At 41.6% G+C, this 25,979-nt stretch overlaps 1 protein-coding gene across 6 annotated transcripts in view; it reads right to left on the reverse strand.

Moving 5' to 3' along the window:
• MYLK (myosin light chain kinase) overlaps window positions 1-25,979 on the reverse strand; it is a 236,631-nt gene that overhangs the window by 114,649 nt on the left and 96,003 nt on the right. For all 6 annotated transcript variants that reach the window (XM_025052116.1, XM_015595959.2, XM_025052108.1 and 3 more), the window contains one exon: window positions 6,018-6,225. In XM_025052116.1, the coding sequence (XP_024907884.1) occupies window positions 6,018-6,225 (208 nt within the window). The remainder of the gene's footprint in view (window positions 1-6,017; window positions 6,226-25,979) is intronic.

The following is a 25,979-nucleotide window of genomic DNA, read 5'->3' on the forward strand; positions in this document are numbered from 1 at the left end:
AAGAAAGGAAGGAAGGAAGGAAGGAAGGAAGGAAGGAAGGAAGGAAGGAAGGAAGGAAGGGGAAGGGGAGGGGAGGGGGAGGGGAAGGGAAAAGGGAAGGGAAGGGAAGGGAAGAGAAGGGAAGGGAAGAGAAGGGAAGGGAAGGGAGAACTTAAGGATGACTCAGGTGGCCTGGCTGCCTTCCTTCCCAAGGAGATGTGGGTCGTCACCTGTCAAGGTTTCAGCTCTGTCTTCATGGAGCTACTACAGTTCTAACCATAAGTGTAAATAGGCCCCTCCCAGGGGCTGCCTGTCAATATATAAATGGGGTCTTGTTCTATAAAAACTATTCATTCTACAGTCTCTGTTCAGTCAGGGAGCTTTGGAGTTTACTGTTGTAGTCTACTCTTGCTGGAATGTACCCATTGATTTTGGGGTCATTCATGAATAAAGTAATCATATACCCTAACCAATGAGTTCAAAGGAATAGTAACAAAGTTTTGTTTTGGAAGGGGTATAGTTCAATAAATTGTGGCCAGTGATCTCTCAATTGTCTTGAGTAAGTACCCTAAAGAGAAATTAAGCTACTCTGCAGAGAGAAAAACTTCTTTTAGAGGCCAAGATTCTAGGCGTCCCAGTTCACTTTCCTAGAGCCACTTTCCATTATGATTCCCCAAACACACTAAGCCAAATAGAAAATATTTAGTACTAAGTTATAAGGACTGATTTTGCATCATTTTATCAGAAGAAAACAAAGAAAAATTAACATCCAGTTTGAGCCTTCCTCGCCCCTCTCCAGAGGCCTGATGTGGTCTAGCTGCCATCTGCTGTACAGGTGTCTGATCAGAAGCCATGCAATGGGCAAGGGTAGCACATGGGAAGGTATTTTAAACATGGTTCTGGAGAAATTCATTGTACTAATAAGCAACCCATTTTTGTTGGGGAACATGCAAAATGAAAGTGTATCAAAGACTAGTGGAGCACATAAAAAGCTGTGATCAGAATACCTGTAATAAATCCAGGCACTCAGAAAAATCAAGGTAATTTAAAATTTTTTTTATGAGGCCAAAGGAATGACACAGCATGCCCCTCTGGCTATAGCTAAGGAGAGCAGTTCATTTGGAGAGCTACAAGCAGGATGAAAATGGGAAACAACCATTAATGGGCAGAATTCAGTCCACTGATACCCTGCAATGGATAGGACTCGAAACTGCCTGGTCTCATGCTCCAGACCTTCTATAGTCTCCTCTCGTTCTGTCCTTCAGCTTTATTTTCCACTCTTCTCTGCTTCTACCTGTCTACTCACCCACCCTCCACACCAGGCCCTGAGTTTCTCCACTTTCCTCCCATCCCCATCATCCAAATCACAATTTACCATCAAAATTGGACTCACTCTTCTAGGACTAGCCAAGTCCCTTCTCGTCCAAGAAGACATTACAGACCATTTCAGCCTCCAGAGGTCTTTTTCCCCACTGAAGTTATAGAGATGATGAGCCAATCACTTGGCAAACAAACCCGTGCTGCCTGATTGATTGGAGTTGTGTTTTTTCTTGTCTTTGAATGTCTAGGTCTTATCTGAACAACCAGGTTCTTACAGAAAGGATGTGACGAAAGGATCTCACATAGTACCACGCAAAGTCAGCACCTTGCAAATACATCTTGATGTTCAATTTTAATTGCAGTATAATAATGAAATATGAGGTCAAGAAAATCAGTCTCTTAAGGGCAATCACCAAGTCTTGTTGTTCTTAGCTAAATCTGATGAATGAAGAAGAGACTAAAACTATGAGCTATCAAGAAAGGGCCAGGGGTGGAGATGGGAGAAGGGGATGGAGGAAGAAGAGATGGTAGCATCAATGGTAGAAATCAAAGCAGGGCCAGCAAGGGCTATGGTGTATATTTTGGGGGAAAAACAGACAAAAGCAAAGTGGAAGGTGAAAAAAAAAAAAAAAAACAGAAACGGAGTCAAAGTGAAGGAGATTCAGGAGTCACTCTTCAAGAACAAAATGAGACCAAATAATTTGTCATCTAGCTTGTCCATCTAGGAAATAAGTGAGGCTCCTGCTAAGGCAGTTTTGACACACAGCTATTTTTCAGCAAAGAGACTAGTGGGGTGAAAAGAATAATTTTCATCTCTACTACATTTATATTGTTAACTTTGATGAGACAGAAAAGAACAAAATACTCAGAACATTTCAAGATTCTGACTGGATTAAAAAGAATAGGCATATGCCCCTAAAAAAAGGAGAGTCATCAGGGAGTGCTATAGACTACAAAAAGTTTATAAAGAATATAAATGGGAAATATAGTTACAAGTCTTTAAGAAGGTAGAAAATTTACATAAAAAAGATAGTACAAAAGAAATATGAGAAAAAAGGAGAATCACAACAGACATTATTAAGGAATATAACAATTTAAAACCAATGTAAACAGACATGGGCTCAAAATATGATGTCATCAATCCAATGTGAAAATAAAAGCGATCCGAGAAATCTGTCCCTGAAAAAAGGTAGTAGCAATAAAGATGACATGGAAGCATTTCATATGAATTCAAAATCACCCAAGAATGATGGTGCCCATGGCATCAGTATATTTAGAGGTTATTAGGGCCACTCTTCTCTCTTAAATCCCATGGCCTGGGGTCATTCTCCCTTCTGCTGCCACATTCTAGGTGGATTGCCACCTGACCTTTTCTCTCTCTCAAATTGTCGGGAGCCTTAGATTATAGGACAGTGGTTTCATGGGGGGTGTAGAGAGCAGAAACTGTACTACTGAGGGCAGCTGGGACCAGGGTGGTGGCAGTGGGGACAAATGAGAACTGTGTGGGAGATGGCATGGCAGGATTTGGTGACTAACTGGGGAAGGGAACAGAAGGGAGCACCACTCTTCATTCCACCCCGCGCCCTAGATTCACTGTGCGGATGTGACTGCCCAGCACCACTCACCCCTCCATTAGAGAGAAAGCTCCCAGAGGGTAGGCACTATGTCTTTTTCTTGCTAAGCACCAGGCCTCTGTGACCAGCCCTCTGGATGTAGGTGAGTGTCAGGGCTGGCTTCAGGGAGCCTGTCCAGGTCTCAGACTAGGTCTGCATCACATTGCATAAGGTCATGAGTGGTCTTGTCATTAAGGCACTGTCCTCGTGGCGGATAGTGCATGTTTTGTGGCCCTGGTTACAAACTGGAAATCAGATGAGGAAGCTTTTCCTCTACTCTCCATGCAAGGATTTCCCACTGGATGTTAATACAGCAGTTCAAATATTACAAGGCTGCCACTTACTGGTGCCTACTCTTTGCCAGTGCTGCACTGATCCTTACACAACCCAAAGGGCAGCCATTAGCTCCAGCTTACAGAAAAGGAAATAAGACTCTGAAAGGTTAATTTCCCCAGTTAGAAATTAGTGGAGTTAAAATCTAAGACCATCTGACAACACCACCTTCTAAACTTGACCACTAGAGGCTCAAAATGTTCTACATATGAATTACTCTCTTAATTCCAGGACCTCTGCTCTTTCCAAGTAAGAAGTATAGCACAGAGAGTTGGAGGGAAGGCAGGTGGGCTGCTAGATTCCCTTTGTAAGAGTTTGGGCCAGCCTGGCACAGTCAACAACTTATTTATAGTAGAAGAGACCAGAGTGCATCCTTCCAGGCCAATGGTCTATGAGGTGGCCCCAAACCACACATTGGCTAAAACTGGCTTTTGATGCAGGATCAGAATATAGACAGGGCCATTCACATTTAAATAGGCTACAGCCTTTAGGCCATTCTATCCCCTAGGGTTAGAAGACACACAATATCTTAAATGGCCTGGGCCTGAGTCTCCCCAAATTAAAACCAAAGGGGATAGGTCAGGGTTGAGATCCTCAGCCTTCTCTCATTGTTTCCTGCCCCCTGCCCTGAGTACCATGACATAGTAAAATTTTTTCTGCTTAGTTAAGACATTAGATTTAACTTCCTCAATGACAGGACTTGAAAAAAGGGTTTCATATTACCTGGGTTTACATGCCTCCCTATACTCCCAGAGCTGGCTCAGGCTGTAGAGACCTCTGAATTCAAACCTTTTATTCTGCAGAATCAGAGGTCTAGAAGTTTCAAGTCATACATCTGATTAATAAAAGTCAAGATCAGAACCTTGGCCCTCTGACTCATAATTCCCTGTTTCCCTAGCTCCAAACAGAAAATCAGAAAAGGGGTGTTATAGACCGAATTGTAGTGTCCCCACTCAAATACATATGTTGAAGCCCTAAACTCCAGTATGACTGTATATGAAGACAGGGCCTGTGAGGAAGTGATAAAGGTTCAGTGATGTCATAAGGGTGAAGTCCTAATCCAATAGGGTTGGTGCCCTTAAAAGAAGAGGAAGAGACACTTCTCTCTCTCTCCACCATGTAAGGACACAGCAAGAAGGTGGTTATCTGCAAGCCAAGAGAGCCTTCAACAGAAACCAAACACTGCTGGACCTTGATCTTGGGCTTCCAGGCTCCAGAACTGTGAAAGAATAAATTTCTGTTACTTAAGCCACACAGTCTATTATGGCAGCCCAAACCGACTAATACTAAAGTAATTTTTATTTGTGGGCCTTAGCTTAAAATTTGGGCATTGAAAAGTGTATAATTGGCCTAGATAAGGGACATTCAGAGACTCTAATCAGGGGCCACTTTCCATCTGGAATGCCCCAGCCCACAGGCACTTGAAGATTATTAAAAGGAACAAGTCACTCAGTTTTGAAGAATTTAAGGAAACTATCCAAATTATGCATATTCTGTTCTGTGAAACAGCCCGTCTGTCCTTCCTTGATGTAAGGAAAGAGGGCAAACACTGGCCCAAATACACCTCACACCCTTCTGCAGCCTTCCCTGGCTGCATTAATCCTCACATAGTGTCCCCTGAAAACCAGGTTGGGAGGACTATCTTCTGAGAGAGGTGAAAGAGAGTCTGACCCTCTGATTTCTAAGCCATTAGACAGGCCTAGAAGGTTTGAGGGAACCTTGTCATCCTTCCGAGGGTCTGAAAAAATGATGTTTTTTCAGACATCAGGCCTTTAATCATCAACCAGTAGCCTGAACTGGGAATATCTTCACCAGTGAAGCAGCTTCAGCATGTGGGGGATATGCTCGCAGCAAAAGAGAGTTCTACTTATGGTCAAATGTTCTTCCTAGAAGTTAAAGTTAATAAAATTAATAGAATTCTTTTTAAGTACAAAGGAGAAAAAAGACAACTAATTAGTGTTTCTATCCTATATATTCTTGAGTTTTACGAAAATTTTTTTTGTAATGAGCATGTATTACTTTATAATGATAATAAATACTGTTCATTCATTCTCTAAATATTTCAGCATCTATCCTAAGCCAAGAGGTTTTCTAGATGCTGGAGATACAGCAGTAAACAGGATTAAGTCCCTCTCCTCCTAGAGCTTCCATTTAGTGGTGAGGGACGGAGGAGAAAATAGGATGTAAGGCAGTGATGAATCCTAGAGGAAAAAATTCGGGTGGAGTGAGAAGATGGAGAGTCCTGGGGATGAGGTGGTCAGAAAGGGTTCTCTAAGGAGGGGGCATTTGAGCAGAGACCTGAAGCAAGTGAGGGTCTGCGTCAGGTGAAGGGCTGTGGAAAGAGCTCTTCCTTTAGATTGGAACAGCAGTGTGAAGGCCCCGAGGCCTTACTCTGGGAAGAGCAGAGCCAGTGTGACCACAGTGGAGTGAGCAGGCAAAGGGTGGTAGGAGACGGTCTGGAGAGCCAGGCAGGGCCGGACTGGGCAAGGCTTCGTATGGAGTCTGGTCTCTGCCTCAGTGTGAAGGGAAGCCATAAGAAGAATGGAGCAGGAAAGTGAGGTGATGTGTGGTTTGACAAACACTGTCTCCTGGGATGCTTCCCTTGTTTGCAGGGACCACATTCCCCCATCAGAGTAAAAGGTCCTGAGTTTAGGAATAGGTGTACTTTCTCCTGTGAGTTCCTCTCCCAAAAGAGCAGGAGCTGGAGCAGGAGCTGGAGCAGGAGCTGCAGGCCAGAGCCTCCCACCAAGGCTCTGGCCTCCTGGGACTCACCTTCTACTGTCAACTCCACTGTCACCTGGCGGGCACCACTACCATTGGTGGCTTCGCAGGTATACTTTCCTTTGTCTTCCTCATGGACAGAATGAATCACAAGGCTGAAACTCCCTCGGATACCACAATCCAGCCGGAAGCGGCCTCCACTGGTGATGGGTTGCCCATTTCTGTGCCACATCACTTGGGGCTCTGGGTATCCCCGGACCTTCAAGGAAAAGAAGAAAGGGTGAGAGCTTATATTTAAGGAGTATCTCCCATGTGCTAGGTACTGTTCTGAGTGTTTTACATATGTTAACTCATTTAATCCTCATAACAACCCTTGAAGCAGATGCTACTTTCATCTCCATTTCTGAGATGAGAAAATTGAGGCACAGAGAGTTTGGGTAGATTTCCTGAGGTCTTGAAGGTAGAATATGGCAGAGTCAGGCATCCTGGCTCTTGAGCCCACTACACAAATGACTCTAAGCCTAGTTGCATATTAGAATCACCTGGGGGAGCTTTAAAAAACACGAGTGCCTAGGCCATACCTTGGGCCAGGTAAATCAGAACCCCAGGGTGTGGACATGAGCATGGGGATTCCAGACCAGTGTTTCCTCCTCTAACATGCAAATGAATATCTTGTTAAAACGTCCATTCTACTTCTGTAGGTCTGGGGTTGGGCCTGAGATTCTGTAGTTTGGACAAGCTCTCATATGATGCTGATGCTGCTGGTTCCCAGAACTCACCTGGAGTGGGAAGGTTCTAGACCTGAGCTGTCCAGTATGGCAGCCACTAGCCACACGTGGTGGAGGAGCACTTGAAATTTGGCTTATCCTGAGTGGCACCGTACGTGTAAATTATAAAATGGATTTTGAAAATAGCATGAAAAAAGAATGTAAAATTTCTCAATAATTTAATAATATTGATTACGTATTGAAAAGATAGTATTTTTGACACGTTGGGTTAAATAAAGTATATTGTTAAAATTAATTTCACCTGTTTCTTTTTACTTTTTTAATGTGGCTACTAGAAAATTACAACTATGTGCCTTGTTTGGTGTTTCCGTTGGGCAATGTTGCTCTAGACTGCTCTTTCTCTAATAATAGTAAGTAGCTAACCTCTGCTGAGTGCTAGGTGTTAAACACTTTTCTAAGTAATTGATGTATCTGAGCTTCATAGCGACTTGCTCAGAGAGAAGATGTTTCCCAAAAGAGGAAATGCAGAGAGAGAAATTCCAAAAAAAGCAAACACTTCGAGTTTCAAAGAAAAAGTTCCCCAAGGGCCCTCAAACTCCTGAAACTCAACAGGACCTTCAGAATGAACTTGTCTTTGGAGGAGCAGGGCTCAGACTGGTCCATCAATACACAGCCTGGGACCCAGAACTGGAGACTTTAGCACTGGAAATGAACAGAAGATGTCACAGGAACCTCTTGAGAAAGAAGTTGTTTGCATTATAAAACAGTGGTAGCAATAGCTTTTATCCATGTATACATTCCATAACAAGAGAGAATGGACACAGATGAAGCAAAACCAAAATTCGCTGGACGATCCCAAATTGCATTCACAATGAAAGCCTTCAATGACCTATAGCAATAATCCTTCTCTCAACTGCTCCCCCCCCACCCCCGCCCCAGTAAGGTCACAGAGGATGCTATATCAGCATGTGGGAGAAAGGGGGAGTGGAAGTGCCATATGTATGCACACCTGTGCATCCTAACATAGTTAATTCCATAAACAGCTAAGAAAGAAAGAACTGTGCCAAACTAAGCCATCATCCTTAGGCTGTGCTCACTTCCCTTCCCAGGTGTCCAGCCCCTACCTCATCCTTAGAAACTGTTTCTCAGTAGCCAGGATGCAGATATCTTCCTAGGAAAGGAAGCCTAGAATCACAGGGAAAATCCTCAAAGTAAACAATCCCCTTTGATCATTCTCAGTCACCTCTTCTGTGTCAGTTAATAAATCTCACAAGACTTGCCTCCCATCCTCACTAATCCGTAGTCGGATCTCAATGAAAAAGAAACAACCCCTCCAAATCAATATTAACCATTTATAATTTCCGAAAATTAATCCTTATCAAAATCTAAACTATACTTATGACAGAGATTTAGTACCTGTGAGGGAATGCTTAGATTCTGAAGTCACTTCCCCCAGAAGCAGACAATATCTGAAGTCATTGCAGCTTCGTCAAAAAACATGTGTCCCATCTTAGGTTGACGGGGACCACATTAGTGGTGAGATAAGGTCTCACAGCTATTAAAATAAGAAAGTAGTAACAGTGGTTGTCTCTGGGTCTCTCTTTTCCTATTATTTTCTGATAGTTCTGCAAATAATACACCTGAGTTTTGTAAAATAGAAAAACAATTTAAATGAAAATGTGTTCTTTTTATATTAGTGTGTCTACATAATGAATGTATGGCACAAACATTCATTAACTTGTGGAGGCTTTCAAGGTACTTTAGCAATGGAAATAAAACGCTACACAAATCAATATCATGCATGTCTGAAGGTGACAGATGTTGTGTACCGATATAAAATCATGTCATCTTGTGGCACTATCTTGGCACAAAAGTTCATGCAAAGGAAAGCCAGATTACAATTACTCTGTTAAAGCATGATTCTTTTCTGTTAAAGCATATTTTCAGGAAACAACTAAAGAAAGAAACTCTTTCCTACAGAAGGAAACCCCTGGGGTATCTGGAAATATAGTGAATTTGTAAATCATCATTATTTTCTCTCGGTTAGGCAGGGCCAACCTAACTTCCAGAAGATGATCATGCAAGCTTCTGTGAGCTTCAGAGAAAGGGAGTGCAGAGCACTGTAACCAGGCACAGATAAATCATTAACTGCACAAAGGCATCCTTAGCATTCCATTAGCAAGTACTCTGGCCCCCTGCAGCAGTACCAACTCTGGTGGCCATCACACCCTGAGGCATCAATGATTAACTTGGGACACTGCAAGTGTTCCAGACCTCAGGGACACAAGTCCCTCTTTCTCTTTCAATTTTCCTCTCGTTTTTCTACACACACACACACACACACACATACACACACACACACGCATGTGCACGCACACACACTCCAAATTTACCTCCGAAGTGTCCTATTAAAATAAATATCCAGAGATTTTTAAATAAGTTTAAACTGACTCCACTCAGAAAGTTGCAGTTTGCAATTAGACTTTCGTATACCTTGCATCTGAAGCAAAGGCAGGAATTCCTGTGACCTTGCTGTTCCAAGGTCTGAATGATTTGCAGCTCGAGTTCTTATCCTCCCAATATGGGAAAAACTTGTTCAACCACTACTTAACATTACCTAAAATTTATTCGACTTCAAGTAAACCCATTTTTACTGCCTGCTCACTATCCTGGGCTCCTGGGCGGGGAAGGAAGAGAAACCTGGGTTCACATCCTTGGGATGCATAACAACAGCCCTGCCCTCCCTGGGTACCTTATCTGCCTTCATCATAGGCCTTCAGCCAAAAAGCCACAGCTGGGATTTTTATAGCATGGTCCAAGATCATATTAAAAACCCATTGATACTTTAGTTTTTAGAGGGCCAACACTTTTAGGGAGTGTTAAGGGTGGAATATTTTCAAGTGAGCCAACTAGCTAAGTCAGCTACAGGGAAGAAATATCTTTAGATACCAGAAGTTGTCCTACTTGCTTGTGTGTGGTTTAGGAAGTGTATTGTATAGGATATGAAGATGGCGAATGTCTGCTTCTGTAATCCATTTACTTGTTAATTAAGGGTGTTGTTCTGGGTAAAGATATGCTAACGGCCAACTTCCACTTCTGTAATCTGCTTGCTTGTTCAGGAGACCACCAAGATATGGTCTTTTAAGCTTTATCAAGGTGCCTCCTCTGAAAGCTCTGGGCTGATCTCCTCTAACCCTGTGTGGTAGAGTCAGTCACCGGCTGGCTAATAAAGGCTCATAATTAATCTCAATTGGCTCCGTGGGTCTCAGAATCGTTCGCACCATAACAGGAGGTGTCTCAGGTTGGCCTCTCCAGAAGCAGAACCTGAAATAGGGATTCAGGGAACCCTGTCCATGAACCTTTAGCCAATACAGCAGCTGAGAATAGGTGTACCCCCCTGGTGAAGGGGTTCTGGGTAGGGCACCAACAGCATCTGTGACAGTACACAAAGCCAATCATTATTAAGCCCAGAGAGCTGAGGAAAGAGGCCTGGAGAAGTTGGTGATTTGCCAGTGATCTCACATGGCAGATTAAAGGGCAAATCTGGGACCACAATATTGGTCTCCAAGTTGAGTGGCTGTCTCTCTGTGCTTCATTATAAACTCATGTTTTTGGCAAGACAAATACCATAGAACCCAAAGCATTGATAATTGTCTATCTCTAATACACCTTAAATCTTTTCTAGGTTAAAGCACTATCTATTCTCCACTTTGAGAAAAAGTCAAAAGGCTCACAAAAGACATGGCTGTGCCATAAGCAAGTATTGGGCTATTTTCTTAGAGTGACCGGACAGTACTATAGACTGAATGTTTGTGTTCTTCCCAAATTCATATGTTGAAACCCAGTGTGATGGTTATTAGGAGGTATTAGGATGAGACCTTCAGGAGGTGATTAGGACATCAAAGTAGAGCCTTCATGAATGGGATTAGTGCCCTTGTGAAAGGGAACCTAGAGAGCTCCCTCACCCCTTCGCTGTGTGAGAACACAGTGAGAAGACAGCCATCTATGAACCAGAAAGTGGGACCTTATCAGACCTCGAATCTACTAGTGCCTTGATTTTGGACTTCCCAGACTTCAGAACTGTGAGAAATAAATTTCTGTTGTTTAAGCGACCTAGTCTGTATTTCTGTTACAGATGAAATACCCAAGAGTCTAAGATAGACAGGATTGGTGCTATGCACGTGCCCAGGACACCCTGAGAAAGTCGGTGGGGTACAGAAAGGACAGTGTGAGAGCCGGGGCCTGAGTCCTGGGTCTGGTGTGACTTCCTGGACTCTTCAAGTTGTCATTCTTCTTTTCATTGAAGAGAAAACAGCTCTTGATATCTAAGGTCCCTCTCATCTCTGAAGTAATATGGTTCTAAACAGTGACCCATTTAGCTTCCACAGGAAGCATCTTTCCTCTGCCTCCAGTCTCCTCCAGGTCCAGCCCACAGCCTTAGTCCCCTCTAATCCTCCATATGGGAAAACCAAGTGACCACAAGGAGAAATGCTCATGAACGTGAATAGGCAGCCCTCACTTTTCACCATAATGAGTTTTTGGAAACAGCCGCAAAGAGGGTCATTCTAAAGACAATCATGTTTTTGCCACAGTAACCACGTTTAATTGGAGGTTGTGTTCTTGAACAAAAGCCCGGGTTCAAATAAATCAAGGGCATAACCGACAACTTGTCATAAAAATAAATATATAGTAACCATAACCCCTATAATAATTTAAAATAGTAAAACTGTGCTCCAGCGCTATAAAATGTCCTCAAAAACCTTTATGGCCTCAAAGGGCCTCTAAAAGGAATGGGGGCTCGTTCTGCATGTGTTGGTGAAGAGAAAGCTGGGAGGCAGGCAGGCAGCTGCTCCCTGCTGCATTCCATCTACCTGTCATACTTGAGGGACAGTTATTCAGAACCTGGTGCTGTCTTGAGATTTACTTAATGACTAAAAGTGAAACATTCTTAAGGGCACTAAGTCTCTTGTATGAAGGGCTTTCAGTCAATCTAAGTTGCCTAGGTTAGGCTGCTGGAGCCTGAGCCCAGGGTTCTCCATCTCCATAACCCCTGTAAGACTCAGAGCAACACATCTGCCCTCTTCTTAGCTCAGTGAACGGTAGAAAGGGGGTAGTTTTGCTGTTTTTGATGATCTCCTACAACATGTCTTTTGTTCCTCGGTAGGCCTGTCCCTGTAATGCTCACTGCAAGCCCACACAGCTACAGTGCATATCTAGGCAGGGGCTGCAACTGAGGCTCTGTTCACATCAGGGATGGAGGGAGACCAAAAGGAGAGAAAGCAGGACTGAGCTGAGGCCGCACAGCAGGACACTGGGGAGTTGGGAAGATACACAAAGTAAATGTCAGCAGTGAGCTGAAAATCCTTAGCGCCAGGCACAATAGAGTGAAGGGGTTGTCAATAAGTATTTATTTGAATCTTGTTGAGTGACTGAATCGATGCTGGGAAAGGCTGAGCCTGGAGGATGGGACATTAAGGAAACCTGTTAGCCATCTCCCCCAAACTGGACAAAGCTGATCCTGCAACATGACTGTCTACATGCTTATAACTGCCTCCCTGCCTGCCTGTAGCACATTGCTCTGAACTCTCACCCCTGTTTCAAGGCAGCTTCTTCCATGACAAATGACTAGAATAGGGCGGTGATTTGAAAACTGAAAAATAACAGGAAATAAACCAATGGTGCTGAGGAATTAGTTGACAAAGAATCCTCTGCTCCATCTCCAAGTATAAGTTCACCCAAATAACAAATGGACATGGGAGCACAGAAAGAAGAATTAAAACATTAACACCCCAAATTAGACCACAAAAAAATGCCTATTAAACTTACATCATGGATATAGTATGAGAGTGAAGAGTGAAGGGTGAACCATGGGCATGGCATGACCAAGCTTAGGGGCCTGTGTCTATGTCTGTGTCAGCAACTGGCACATGGCCTATTGGACAGGCAGGAACTTAATTAAGGCTTTGAATAATCCCGTTGCCAACCGTCAAAAGCCTTAAGTGAACCCACAGAATCCATCAGGAAGAGATCATACCAGCTAAAAACAGCAATTAGTGAGAGGCTTAAACTGCTGGATGCTCCCTGTCGCTGGTCCAAGTTGTGAAACAGTGAGGGCAAAAGTGGTTCCATGAAAAATAAAATCAGATGTAGAGAATCATTCCTCAAAATGGTCCAGCAAATGCCACGTGGGTCTTTGGGGACAGATGATGAAAGTCTCTCTTTGTGATCAGCCGCTCTTATTTTCTAGGGCAAGTTTTCTTTTCCTATAGCCCAAGACACAGACATCGCCACACCCCGGCATCTGCAAATCTGAGAACTTCTGATTTCTCCCATTAATAACACGAGGCAGGTTGTAGCTTGGCAGACTTGGGTTGCACCTCATCTTTTGAATCTTTCGAAAAAAAAAACATCTATTTCCTTTTAGCTAAATCGAGCTTAACCATGCATGCAACTTTTTGATTCCCTTTTAATAATGCAAGCACCTACAAGCCTTTGAAGCAGTCCAATAAAGAAACAGAATTCTAATTGTTTAATAGTGAACCTCTCATATCGATGTTTTCTTAGTTCTCCCCAATTCATAGTTTTCATATAAAAACAAGTGTCCTTCTGTTTGAACTCCCAGTTCCTCTGGGATGGCTGTGGGATCCCAGCCTTACTGGGAACCTCTCCACACAAAGTCCTGGGGTTCTGGCTTACTCCCTCTCAAGGACACATCTGTTGGTGAGGCTGGCCCTGGAGCTTACTCTCTCATTTCACTACCAAGTTAAGATACACTCTCAAGTATATTAAAATATTAAGAAGAGGCGAATGGCATTGTAGAGGTTTAACAAATTAGTGCTGTGGCTTGTTTTTTGTTTGTTTGTTTGTTTGTTTACTTTGCTCAGGATCTCCTGCCCACCTTCCCCAGGGTTCTTCATCTCCATAACCCCTCCTTTGAGGAATAGCCCCCTTTCTATCTATATACCGCAGTGAGCGTCTGGTAGGGATGCGAGCAGTCAACTGCCTCCTGGCCAAAGTGCTTGGGTCTCCAAAAATGGGCATATGAACCAAGCCTACCAATCAGAGCTCTTCACTATAATTTTAAATAAGAATAAAGGGAGACAAAATTGTCTCTTTTCACAGGGATCCCAAGCTGGAAAGATGTAAGCCTGAAACTCTCTGCAGCCATCTTCTCTCATCTTTGCCCCCTATTTTCTTGCCCCCACTCAAGAAGAGGAAGCCATTTGCAAAATAAGATGTCACATACACAGTGAAGAAGAAGAGAGATAGAGGCACTGCCTGACAGAGCTGTGGTGGGCTCCAGATCCACTCAGTCACATGAGGAAATAATACATCTCCTTGGCTTAACCCAGATGGAGTTAATTTCTGTCACATGCAGAAAAGAGTCCTTACTAATTCAGGAAGGTATATGGCCTCTGGGATCAAGACAGACTTGTGTGTAGATGCTGGCTGCAACAACCACCAGTTGCCTGACCTTGGGCAAGTTACTTAATTTATCTGGCCCTCAGTTTACACAACTGTAAGATGGGATGAAACCAGTACCCACTTCCATGGAAAAATTTATGATTGAATGACACAGCACATGTACAATAGCACATTAATAAACTCTAAAGGTTAGATCCTCTTGTCTTCAAAATCAATAACGCTTTATAATAAGGTACCCTGGAATCCATTCAGCAACCAGGTTTGTTAACAGCATGAAACTGTTTGTTCCCCAAGAAATATGAGTACTTATGAACTTCTGGGCTTGCTAGGCCTCATCTTACACAACTTACATTCTTATAGACAACTTCAAGGCATCACGCTCTTCGATAAAAACCTAACAGTTTGAGAACAACCTCTACCTTGGCTGAACTGGCTTATTATTTTTACTTAAAGAGTAAACTCCATAAGAAAAATGATCATTGTTTTTATGTAACATTGTAAAGCACATTTTAAAACAAATATCCAGTCTGTAGTTTTGACTGTACTGTCATTCCACTCCTGTAACATCATGCGCACCTTTGAGACAGAGACCATCCTCTTGATTTCTGCCTCACTGACTAATGCAGCCCTGGAATTTCAAGGGCATGGGTGAGTTTCAGGAAGGAAATAAATCTTAGGGAGTAAGTCTGGAGTTCCTAGTCAGTCACAGTTGGATTTGGAGAGAGAAAGAGACATACCTCACTAGCAGAAGGGAAAGAACAGAGGGCTCCGCCTCAAACAACACACAGACCATTTGGCAATACCTCCTGTCTCCTCAAACGGCAGAGCCCAGATACCACAAGACTCTGAAACTGGTCACAGATTGTACTGGGAAGGTCCTGGCCTATGAGGACTCTCTGAGAATATGAGGTAATTCTGTTTAAAAGCAGAGGTGGGCAAAAGTGACCCGAAGGTCTCAACAACCCGAGAACATCTTGATTTGGCCCGTGTGGCTTAATTTCTGATTTTTGGTCTCTCCAGGCTGCCCTGTGATCCAGCACCTGCTCCATGCACACATGTCACTGTGCAAAGCAGTCATTCTGCTTGGACTCTCCCAGGAGGCAGGATGTGAGGGAGAGGGTGTGAGCAGGTGGGGTTTTGGAAGTAGGACCCCTCAAACTGCCTGAGTGACTCTGGGACACTGTCGGGAAATACCTGGCACACAGGACAGACAGCAGCCATGTGAGTTTGCTACTTTAAGGCAGAATGATCTCCCCAGGCCCCAGGTGCCCAAAGGAATGCTGAGACACACAGAGAATCGTAACAGAAAAGGAGTCAAAAGTTCCTCCTTGTGCAGTGTCGGTGTCTGACTGCCCACCAGGTTGAAAAGCACAATCAAGTATGTTTTCTTAAATTGTTTTTATTCTCACCAAGGCAATACATGTACATGGTCAAAATGTCAACTGGTACTATAAATCATTAACAACAACAATAACAACAAAAGCAGGACTCTGTTCCATCCATCTCACCCCAAATTTCTATTTCTTTGAAACAACCATCTTCAATTCCTTTAGCCATTTTTTTCTGGTATTTTCTTCCATATTTCTAAACAACAGTCTTACACAACTACTATTTTATTGTTTAATTTGAGACATATTTCTTAACTTCTCTGTATAGAATATGAGCTTTTAGCTTTCAAATCTTCACCACCATCCCCCACATAAACCTTTCTCCTACCCACCCCCCTAATAATTACATCGCAGTTTTTATGTCAAAGCTACATAGTATTGCAATTAAATTTCTGGAATTTTAAATTTTTCCTGGAATTAATAACTATCATATTTTTGGTGTGCTTAATTTTTTAAAGGACCCCAACTTCTCAAGAGAACTATAAAATTCTTCTCAGTAATGGTCAAATAAACTTATCAAATATCCCTCCTGGAACATTCTATTATCTTCCTGTAATCTAAACTGATGCTTTCTAGGCTTGACACGGGAACTTTCTTTCACCATCCTCTTAGAAATTTCTTGGTGTATGCCACCATTTTTGTTGAACATGTCCTCCTCCAGTGGTTTCTTAACAATGAACAGATAGAAGGTTAAATTTTAATCTGCCATTTCTGAAAGTGTCAATATTCTCTCTTTATAACCAACTTACAGTATGTCTAAGAACAAAATTATAGATGGAAAATCTTTTTCTTTCTTCAGAATTTTGAAGGCGTTACTTCATGGCATTTAAGAAAATGCTTCTGGCATCTAGTGTTGCTGCTAAGAGGTACAACGCCATGCTGATCCTTCACTTCTGATTTGTGCGTGCGTGCGTGTGTGTGTGTGTGTGTGTGTGTGTGTGTGTGTGTTTTCCTTTCAAACGTTTAGAATCTTCTTTTTATTCCTGATACTCTAAAATTTCATGATGATTTGCCTTGGTGTGGGTCTTTGTTCATTCATTGGGTTGGACCCTTGGAAATAAGTCTTTTCACTGGCAATGCATGTCTTTCCATTTTGAAAAGTTTTTGTGCTTTGACAATTTATTTCTCCACTGTTTTTCACTATGTTCTCTTCATGGAACTCTTATGAGTTGGATATTAGCTCCACTAGACTGACTCTCTATATTTCTTTTCTCACTTCTTTTCCACCACTATCTTTTTGTTCTCTCTGGGAAATTTCCCCGACTTTATCTCAAACCAGTCTTTTGAAGTTAGTTATTATTTTGTCTATCATTAACTTCAAAAAATCCTTTTTAAGTTTTTCAAAACTGTTTTGAATAATCTTCTTATTTAGTGGAAGCAACATCTTATTTCTCAGGTGAGATAAAATTTCTTTGAATTTTTCTGTTCTCTGTAGTCTTCTGTTTCTACTTGGTTCTTTTTTATTCCTTTTTTTTTTTTTGGTTCTTTTTGTCTCTTTCATAACAAAGGCTTCCCTTGAACATCTGATGATTCTTCACTGGGTTTTCATATATGTGAGTAAATAAATTAAAAGTTCCACACACACAGGTGAGGTCTTGTCAGCTTGTTGGACCTCCCAGTAGAGCAAATGCGTAAAAACCTTCAGCTATCAGTATCTGTGATTTTCTCTCTTGAGATGATCAGATTCCACAAAGAGGAATCTTCCAATTTCCTGCTTTGGTGGTGAGAGTGGGAACATAGTAATTAAGTCTGTCTACAAGCATTTAGGACTCTGAGTGAGGGAAGACCATAAAGGGTCTCACTTCAAAATGCCGACTTTCACCTAGCCCCTCTCCCTTTCAAGTACAACACCTTGATCCTACCTGCAGCTGTGCCTTGTGTCCAAAAATTGAGAACTGGTCAGTTTCAGTCTCCCTACAGAGAGCCTTCTATCCTTTTGGGTGTTGGGGAGGATTTGTGGCCTGGCACATGGAGTACGGAAGGGGATCTGGAGCCCATCTGCCTCTATTACAGAAGGGGACCTGGGGCCTAACTGCTCCTATTACACACACTTTTTGCCAATCCTCCAGTTTTCAGCTTCATTCCACAACCCAGGCTTCGAAATTACTTGATATTTCCAATTCCTCAGCCTTTTCAAGCATTTTCTGGCACAAGCAGGCTTACTTTTCTTGTTGTCCATTCCCCTCACCACAGGTATAGCACAACATTGAAAGCTAAAACCCAACTCAGCCAATCATCTATTCACTTTCTATTGTCCATCAATTTGTTGACATCGCTCACCTGCTTCTGTCTCTCTCCTATCTGTCCTCATGGGTTTATAAGTTTTCATTTTCTTTTTATAAAAACTAATTTTAAAGATGCTTATTATGAAAAAGAAAACAGAAAATATCAAATGTTGGCAAGGATGTAGAGAAACTGGAATCCCTGTGCGCTGTTGGAGAGAATGTGAAATGGTTCAGCTGCTGTAGAAAACAGTATGATGTTTCCTGAAAACTTAAACAAAGACTTACCATATGATCTAACAATTCTACTTCTGGGTATATATTTCAAAGAACTGAAAGCAGGGATTAAAAGAGGTATTTGTACATCCATGTTCATAGCAGCATTATTGACAAAAGCCAAAAGGGGGAAGCAACCCAAGTGTCTATCAACATATGAATAGATAAGAAAATGTGGTATATACATACAATAGAATATTGTTCAACCTTAAATAGGAAGGAAATTCTGACACATTGTACAACATGAATGAACTTTGACGACATCATGCTGGGTGATATGAGCCAGTAACAAAAGGATAAATACTGTATAATTCTACTTATGTGAGGTATCTAGAGTAGTAAATTCATGGAAACAGAAAGTAGAATGGTGGTTACCGGGGGCTGGAAAGAGGGGTAAAGGGGAGTTACTGTTTAATGGGTACAGAGTTTCAGTTTTGTAGGATGAAAACAGCTTGGGAAATGTGTGGTGGTGATAGTTGCACAATGTGAATGTACTTAATATCACTGAACTGTTTACTTAAACATGGTCAAAATGGTCAGTTTTATGCTATATATAGTTGACATAATAAAAAATCAGTGAGCCATATATATATGAATCTATTTCTGAATTCTGTTTCAATGATCTGTATGTTTATCCCTTTGCCAAATACTACACTGTCCTTAGCACAATAGCTTTAAGTATTAAAATCAAGGAAAAAAAAGTTTGAAAAACTGTAAACTGGACCAAAGTTGCTTTTCTATTTAAAAATTTTCCAATGGCTTCTTATTGCACTAAGAATAAAATCCAATTACCATGGTTCACCTGACCCTTGCCTATTTCCTCACTTTGTCCTTGTCCACTGTACTACTGCCACACAGGCCATCTCTCTGGGCCAAGAAATAAGATGAAGACAGCAGGTTCTCTATGCTGAAGTGGCCTCCAGTCTGCTGGATGACAGGAGTATGCTATCCACCAAAGCACATAGTTAGTGCTGTAGGACCACAGAGGAGGGTGGGGAGGAGCTTAGCAGGGTGTTATTGGGAGATGAGCAAGGACCCAAGCTGAGCAGGAATCCAAGGTCACCTCACACTATAGCGCTCTGCCCCAAGGGAGCTGGGCCGGCATGACTGAGAGGACTGGGTTTGTAAGAACCAACTACTCAAGTTGGACTAGACAAGAGATGGTTCCCAGTAGCTCAGCTGACCTTATGTCACTGCTTAGGGACCCTACACTGGGATGGGCTCAAGGAGAGGTGAACCCAGAAGAATTCCAGGCCAGGGCAGTACAAGTACAGCCAGGAGGAGCCCTGGGACACCCTCCTCTACTCCAATCTCTCTCCACAGACAGTTCCAGGCTCAGCAGAACAGCTTTCCTTGGCCACTTCTGCCTGATATACTGCTCCTGCCAATTTAGTTCCACACAGTATAGTTCTTACACAAGCTATTGTTCAGGAATTTTAGGGCAGGGCCCCAGGGGACAGAAGAAAGAATATAATGCCAGACACCCACAAATAAGGTCCTTTGGTGAGCAAGCCTAGGCATATGGTGCTTCTCAGAGTGTTTGTTGGCGGTGTGTTGGGGGCAGGGGAATGCCAAAGGGGTTTGAGTCCTGGTGCAAAGCAGACATTTAAAGCAGATTTAGACTTCCCAGTCTAAGCCATTGAAATTTCTTTTCTGAAGAAGCATCTGGAAAAATGGAGAGAAAAGCTGCCCAGTTATTTAGTAAAAATAAAACTCAAACTTTCCTTTCCCTCTCCTGCCAATGTCTCTTTCAACTATGTGATCCTCAGGCATCCATGGGGGCTGGGGCCCAGCTGAGCTGGCACAGAGCATCTTCATCCTGAGTGGAGGCCAGCCCCACAAATGGTAGCTACAGTCATTGGCTAGAAGGCTGGGGTGCCTCCTCACGACCCAAAGCCACATGTGCAGGGTTAGTGGAGCCTACTTCTGCCTGACCAACCCCTGGCTGGTAGAGGTAATTCGAAACCAGTCCATTTCCCAGATTGCTACAACAGAAGCTCAAGAGTTTTTCGTTGGGAGCTTTACAGCCTGAATCGCCAGCCCTTCTCCTCACTTCCTAGAATATCCTTAATGAAAAGAGCAGCGTAAACAGGCAGTCTGCAAAAAGCCAGGGCATTGGCTCTCCTTTTCTAGTCACAGAAAACTATAAGAAATTAAATAAGTGCCACTGTTAGATAAAAGGTCATGTTACTAATCGGGGTTGAGAAGCCTGTTGGTGGGGTCCGGCCTTGGCCTCAGTGTGGATAACTGCTCAGACCACCCAGCTCAGAGAATTCCAGGTACAGCCTGAGCTGTTAAAAATGAGTGGATGTGCTGGCAGGCACCAGGGTTGCCCTAAGTAGGAGGGTCTTTACCGAATTAAGCAAGTCAACTACAGTCACCTCCGGGCCTGAGGGGTAAGAAAGAGGTAAGAGTGGGTGGATGTCAGTCCCATGGGAAGTGTCAGGAAGTGGCAGGGAGAAGCAATTCCTAGGGGAAAATGGTGCCTTCATTGGAACAAGCTGTTGAGATTGGCGCTGGTAGCTCCTGAGAAATGGCCTGGTTCATACTTTGTTTTGTGTGGTTAAAAAGAGTCAGCTCTAGGTTGGGTACTGGAAGGGTCTGTAAATTTGTTACAACCCTAGAGAGCCCATTTTATCCTAGAAAAACTTAATTCCTTCTACCGCCATCACTCACCTTCTCAGTGAGGCCAAAAAAGAAACAGCCCCTGCCTCCTAGCAACAACTTCCCACAGTAGCTGCTTCACTGACACTGTTGCCTGACACAGCCTGAGCAGGTCAGGGGGTTCTTGCTCCAGAAGCCAAAGAAAGCCAGGCCAGTATGCAGCCCAGAAAGAATGAGCATGCCTGGGGCCCAAGAGCCCTTCATTTTCAGCGGGAGGACTCATGTATGTATGAGAGCAATGTTTATCCTGTCTTATGAGCCTCATAGATGAGCCCAGGGCCAGGGTCCTATTTACAAGGTTGGTGGTTTCTCTTCCTTTTGCTGGACAGGGAGAAGTGGGAAAAGCCAATGCTGCTTGGGCCTCGACTTCTTTTGAACTGATTTCGCTGCCCCTGGCAGGGTCTGCCACCAGAGCAGATGTGCAAGCCATGGATACAGGTGAAAAAGCTCTGACTGCTCAGCTGAGTCACCTGAAGGGAAGACTGGTGGAACAAGGGGAACACTGACCCATATGACTCACCCAGGCCCTCTCTACAGCAAAGACCTTTATCACCACTCGGGGTTCAGGCCACATTTGCTCCTGTCTCCTAGCCACAAGAAGACCTAGTTTCTAAACATACCTGCATATTGGGTACTGGGAAGAGAGCTCCATCTCTAAATAGGTAGCATCTACTTATAAAGCTGAAAAAAATATCCTAAAGTCAGGACCAAATGCCAGTACAAACTATTTTCACTTATTTCCCTGCTGCAAAAGGAGATCGTTGTAGTTCTATTTCTATTTGTCCACAGGATGTGTCATATCTCAGATTTCTCCTCCTAATTTTGTCTTTTTTAAAAACCCTCACCATACACCACTAGGTGAATAGATAGATACCCTAGAAATGTGCATGGCTAGTGGAACCAAGCAAGGAGCAAGTCTGAGATGCTACACCCTTCCCCTCCCTGCCCACACCTCCAGGACCACTCACAGTCCCACCTCACCCCCCCACAACCTCCACCACACACACAGAGCCTCCCCAGTTATCTAGTACCCTCTGATCTCTCCGACCTCCCAAGTTTCAGCACTTATACTACTGTCTAAAGTGACCACATTTTTAAAACTAGCAGACATTTATCTGATCATAGTGCAGACCATTTGAAATCAGGCCTGCCCCAGAAAATGTGGGACAACTAATCACCATTACATCAACTTACATGTTTCTTTCTGCCCTACAGCAAGCACAGTGACAATATTTTCCATAAAAAAAAAAAATCAGGACATATTATCTAACAAGAGATTTATAGGCAGCCTCCAGGTACAAGGAGTTGGTGTTATAAAAGTCTGAACATCAAAATATTAGAACTCTAAGGCTATTTGGATGACTGTACTGGAAAAAATGAGAATATTTTAAATCACAATGGCTCACAATAATCTGAGATGACAGTATCTATACCAGTAACACAGGCTATGCATTTGTTTATTCCAGACATATTTGGCACAACTCCTTACAAGACTATGAGTTATTCGAGAGGGGGAACCAGACATTACACCTATTTTGAAGTTCTCTCCATGCCCATCATGGCTACTAAATTTACATTCACTGAGTGGATGGTTGAGTGATGTCTCTCCTCGTCAATCTTTATGTCTCAGCTCAAGTATCATTTCAGAGATACCTTTCTTGATTTACCAAACTAAATCTGCTGTTATGCTGTCATGGCACCTTGCATTTCTTCCTTCTGTGGGTTTCATCACAGTTTATAATTCATCTGTATACACTATTACTCTCACCTGTCTCATAACACTAGACTGTAACTGTCTGTGGAAGGAACAACAATAATTTAGCTCACCAACTCTCAGCACTCTGCTTGGCACATAGCAAGTGATTGATAAGTATTTTTAAATTAATAACATGGTCCTCTCTGGTAGGTCCCAGAACTCCATATTTTTCCTTTACATTAACATTTTTATTTACTTGAGAACTAAAGTTAGCATCAATACTGAGGGTATAACATGTTGGTTAACAGAATCAACATTCTGAAGAACAAAGTTCCAAATAAAAAGAAACTTAGGAAAGAACAAGTTTCCTGAAGGTTCTGAATCATCAACTAGACAAAATCAGAGTGGGTGGCAGCTCATGTGTAAAAGGAGCTGGGTAAGAGTCTCCTAAACATTATTAAATCTTAAGCTGAACATAGTATCTGAACAAGGAGAGGGCAGTCCCATTCTGTCTAACCACCAGTGACAGAATGCTTCCAGGCACCGGTGCCTCATGTTAACAGGGTACTGATGAAGAGGTGCATGATCTGTAAGGTGATGACAAGCTCATTGCCCAGCTGGCACCTTGCAGGTACTCAAAATATGTTTACTGAAGGACAAAAGTCTAACTGATAGAAGTAAGTATATTTAGTCTGGAATAAAACACATCAAAAGGAGGACATTTCTGTCTTCAAATATATAAAGAGCTCTTATGTAAAGAGTCTATATTTTGCATAGTTCTAGAAGACAGAACAGGGATGAATTGGTCCAAAATCTCAGGAGGCAGATTTAGACTCATATAAGGAAGGATAACAATGCCTCAACAAGCAAAGGGATCAAGTATAACACAGAAGACTCTCATCCTCAGAAGTGTTCATAAAGAGGCTAGAGGACCATCTGGCTGGGTTTTTGTCAAGGGAAGCCCCGAAACTATCAAAGATGCCTTCCAAGCCAAACCCTAGTTTTCTAAAAACTTAACAGAACTGAATGCATAAAGATGAGAGAGAACATAAAAGAAATATTTCACTTATACTATAAGTGACCTTTGTGCTAAAAATGCAGAGCTTGGAATAATGTTTTGAAGGGTTTAATGAACTTACCCACAAAACTATCTGGATCCAGAACATTTTCAGGAACTATTTCCTCAGTCTTTCCAGTTTCTTCCATGAAACTTTTCAGGTTTTTCGATTTCTTTTTAAGCGAATTTTGGCAGTTGCTATTTTCTTAGAAAAAAATCTATTTATTTTAAGATGTCCAAATATATTATCAGAGTTGAACCCAAAAATCTCATTTTTATCAACTCCAGATAAATGGTTAGCACCTCATTTCAAAATTTTATGTTTTCTTTGATTGCCCAGGTTAGGTTTCCCCATTTCCTATTTCTAAGACTAGTCCTTAAATTTATTCATTAAAGTAGTTTTTCTACATTGTAATGAACTCATTTCTGCTTTTATATAAATATCTTGCTCTTGCTTTCCATTGGTTTGTTCTATTCTTTGATTTTGTGAGCTGAATGCTTGGTTCATTAATTTTCAGTATTTTTGTTCAATAATAAAAGCGTTAAAGGCTATGGATATACTTCTGATATTAGCTTTAGCTAGTTATAATCTAACTACTCAAAACATAAAACTATTTTCATATCTAGTAGCTATTACCAGGTAGAAAAGGCATATATACACACATACACTTCATCTAGGAATAAATTTAAAAGCTTTGAAGGTTTCATATAATAAAAATTTCAATATGAGAAGTCTCGAATAAATAAAGAGAAATATTTTGTTCTTGGATTAAACGTAATCAGTGGGATTATACTATTAGATATAGAAATGGTAAAAAGCTACAATAATTAAAACCACTTTGATTCTGATACAGGAATATACATATTGATTAATAAGACAGCCCAGAAAAACAAACTCTATACATAAGACTTTATTACATGATAAAAGTGACTTCAAACAAATGGGAAAAGATAGATTATTTAGGAAATATGAATAATTTGGGGGAGGAATCATATTTAGGATTCCTACCTCAAATTCTACATAGAAACATCTGTTTTGATTAAAATATTAAAAGTAAAATAAGTTAGAAGAAATGCAGATATAATCTTAGAGATTCCAAGCGTGACACCAATGGCAGAAACTACTTAAATTTAAAATTCTCGTTTTTGTACAAAAGTAAAATTATTTTGATCAAAATTAGAAGGTAAACAAACTAAAAATATTTGAATTATATGTAAAAAACAAAAGTGAAAGTTCTTAATATATAAAAAGTTTATATGACTAAATAAAAGGAACACTTAAAGAAAGAAGTATAGGATATGAATAAGTTCATGAGATGGACAAACATAAAAAATGTTTAATTTAAAAGTAATCCAGCAAATGTAAAATAAAATGTGATCTTTCATTAAAGTTTGTTAATTTAATAGGTAAAGTGATTAGTAGTGCTTAGAGATGACTAGTGATTACAAATTCTTAAACATTGCTGATGCAAGGGTAACAATTCGAACTTCATCTTTCTTACCTATAAGGTAGTTCAGTAATATTAATCTTACATGGCTATCTTAACAATTTGGAAACAGCTATCAAAAGTCTTAAAAAGGTTAAAATGTCTAACATCTGCCTTAGGAATTATCAAAGTTTCCATAATGAAGGATGTAAGTTTAAGTTCTTTAAAAGATCAAATGTTAGAAATCTAAATGTCTAAAACATAGTCTATTTAAAATAATTATAGTAAAACAATAAGATAAAATACTATACGACTAAGATAATAATCTTGCATATGAGAAAATGTTCAGTAAATATTAAGTAAAAAGACAGCTGATTAAGTATAGTCATTTAATATGCAATATATGATATTTAACAATCATATACTTTCTGTTATAAAAGGAAAAATTAAAAAGAAATCTATCAAAATATAAATAGTTGTCAACTTTGGGTGGTGGGATTGTTTTCTAGACTTCTGTATTTCCAATTTTTTTTTTTTACAATGAACATATTTTATTTTTTTAAATCTTAACTTACTGAAGTTCAAATTATGTAAATTTGCTATGAGCACGTTTTTATGAAAGTAAATTAAAAAAGAGAAATCCCTCTCAGAAAGGAAGACTGAGGGAATGGCATGCCATACTTGTCTGTAAGAAAATTCAGCTGAAATGGGGGCATGGCTTGGGACCAATGGGAACAAGAATAAATGGGCTTCAGCTGTAGCAGAGTTAGCAGTCGATGCTCCACGGAAGGCCCTTTGCAGCACGAGGTGGTAAGGCTTTTGAGTGAATGTGCTCAGCAGTGTCCCCGTTCCCTACTGGTGCCCACCAGCAGGACTGCAAAGAGGACGTCAAAGGACAATGGAGCTCATCGTCACTCGCCCAGCCGGCAGCCCGTACCCCTGCCCAGAGAATCTTGTATTGGTTAACTCATCCTGCAAGTACTTGTCAGAGGTTAGCTCCAAGCCCTAAAAGAAATACCGACTGGCAGCTCTGGCCAAATACTCTCTCAGGTTTAACTACTTTCAACCTTTGTGATGGAGGTTGGCGCTGGGCAGAGTCCCCGCCAGTCCCCAGCTGAGGCTGCAAGGTC

Source organism: Pteropus alecto, unplaced genomic scaffold, assembly GCF_000325575.1.
Source record: "Pteropus alecto unplaced genomic scaffold, ASM32557v1 scaffold251, whole genome shotgun sequence".
Classification (NCBI taxonomy): Eukaryota; Metazoa; Chordata; class Mammalia; order Chiroptera; family Pteropodidae; genus Pteropus; species Pteropus alecto.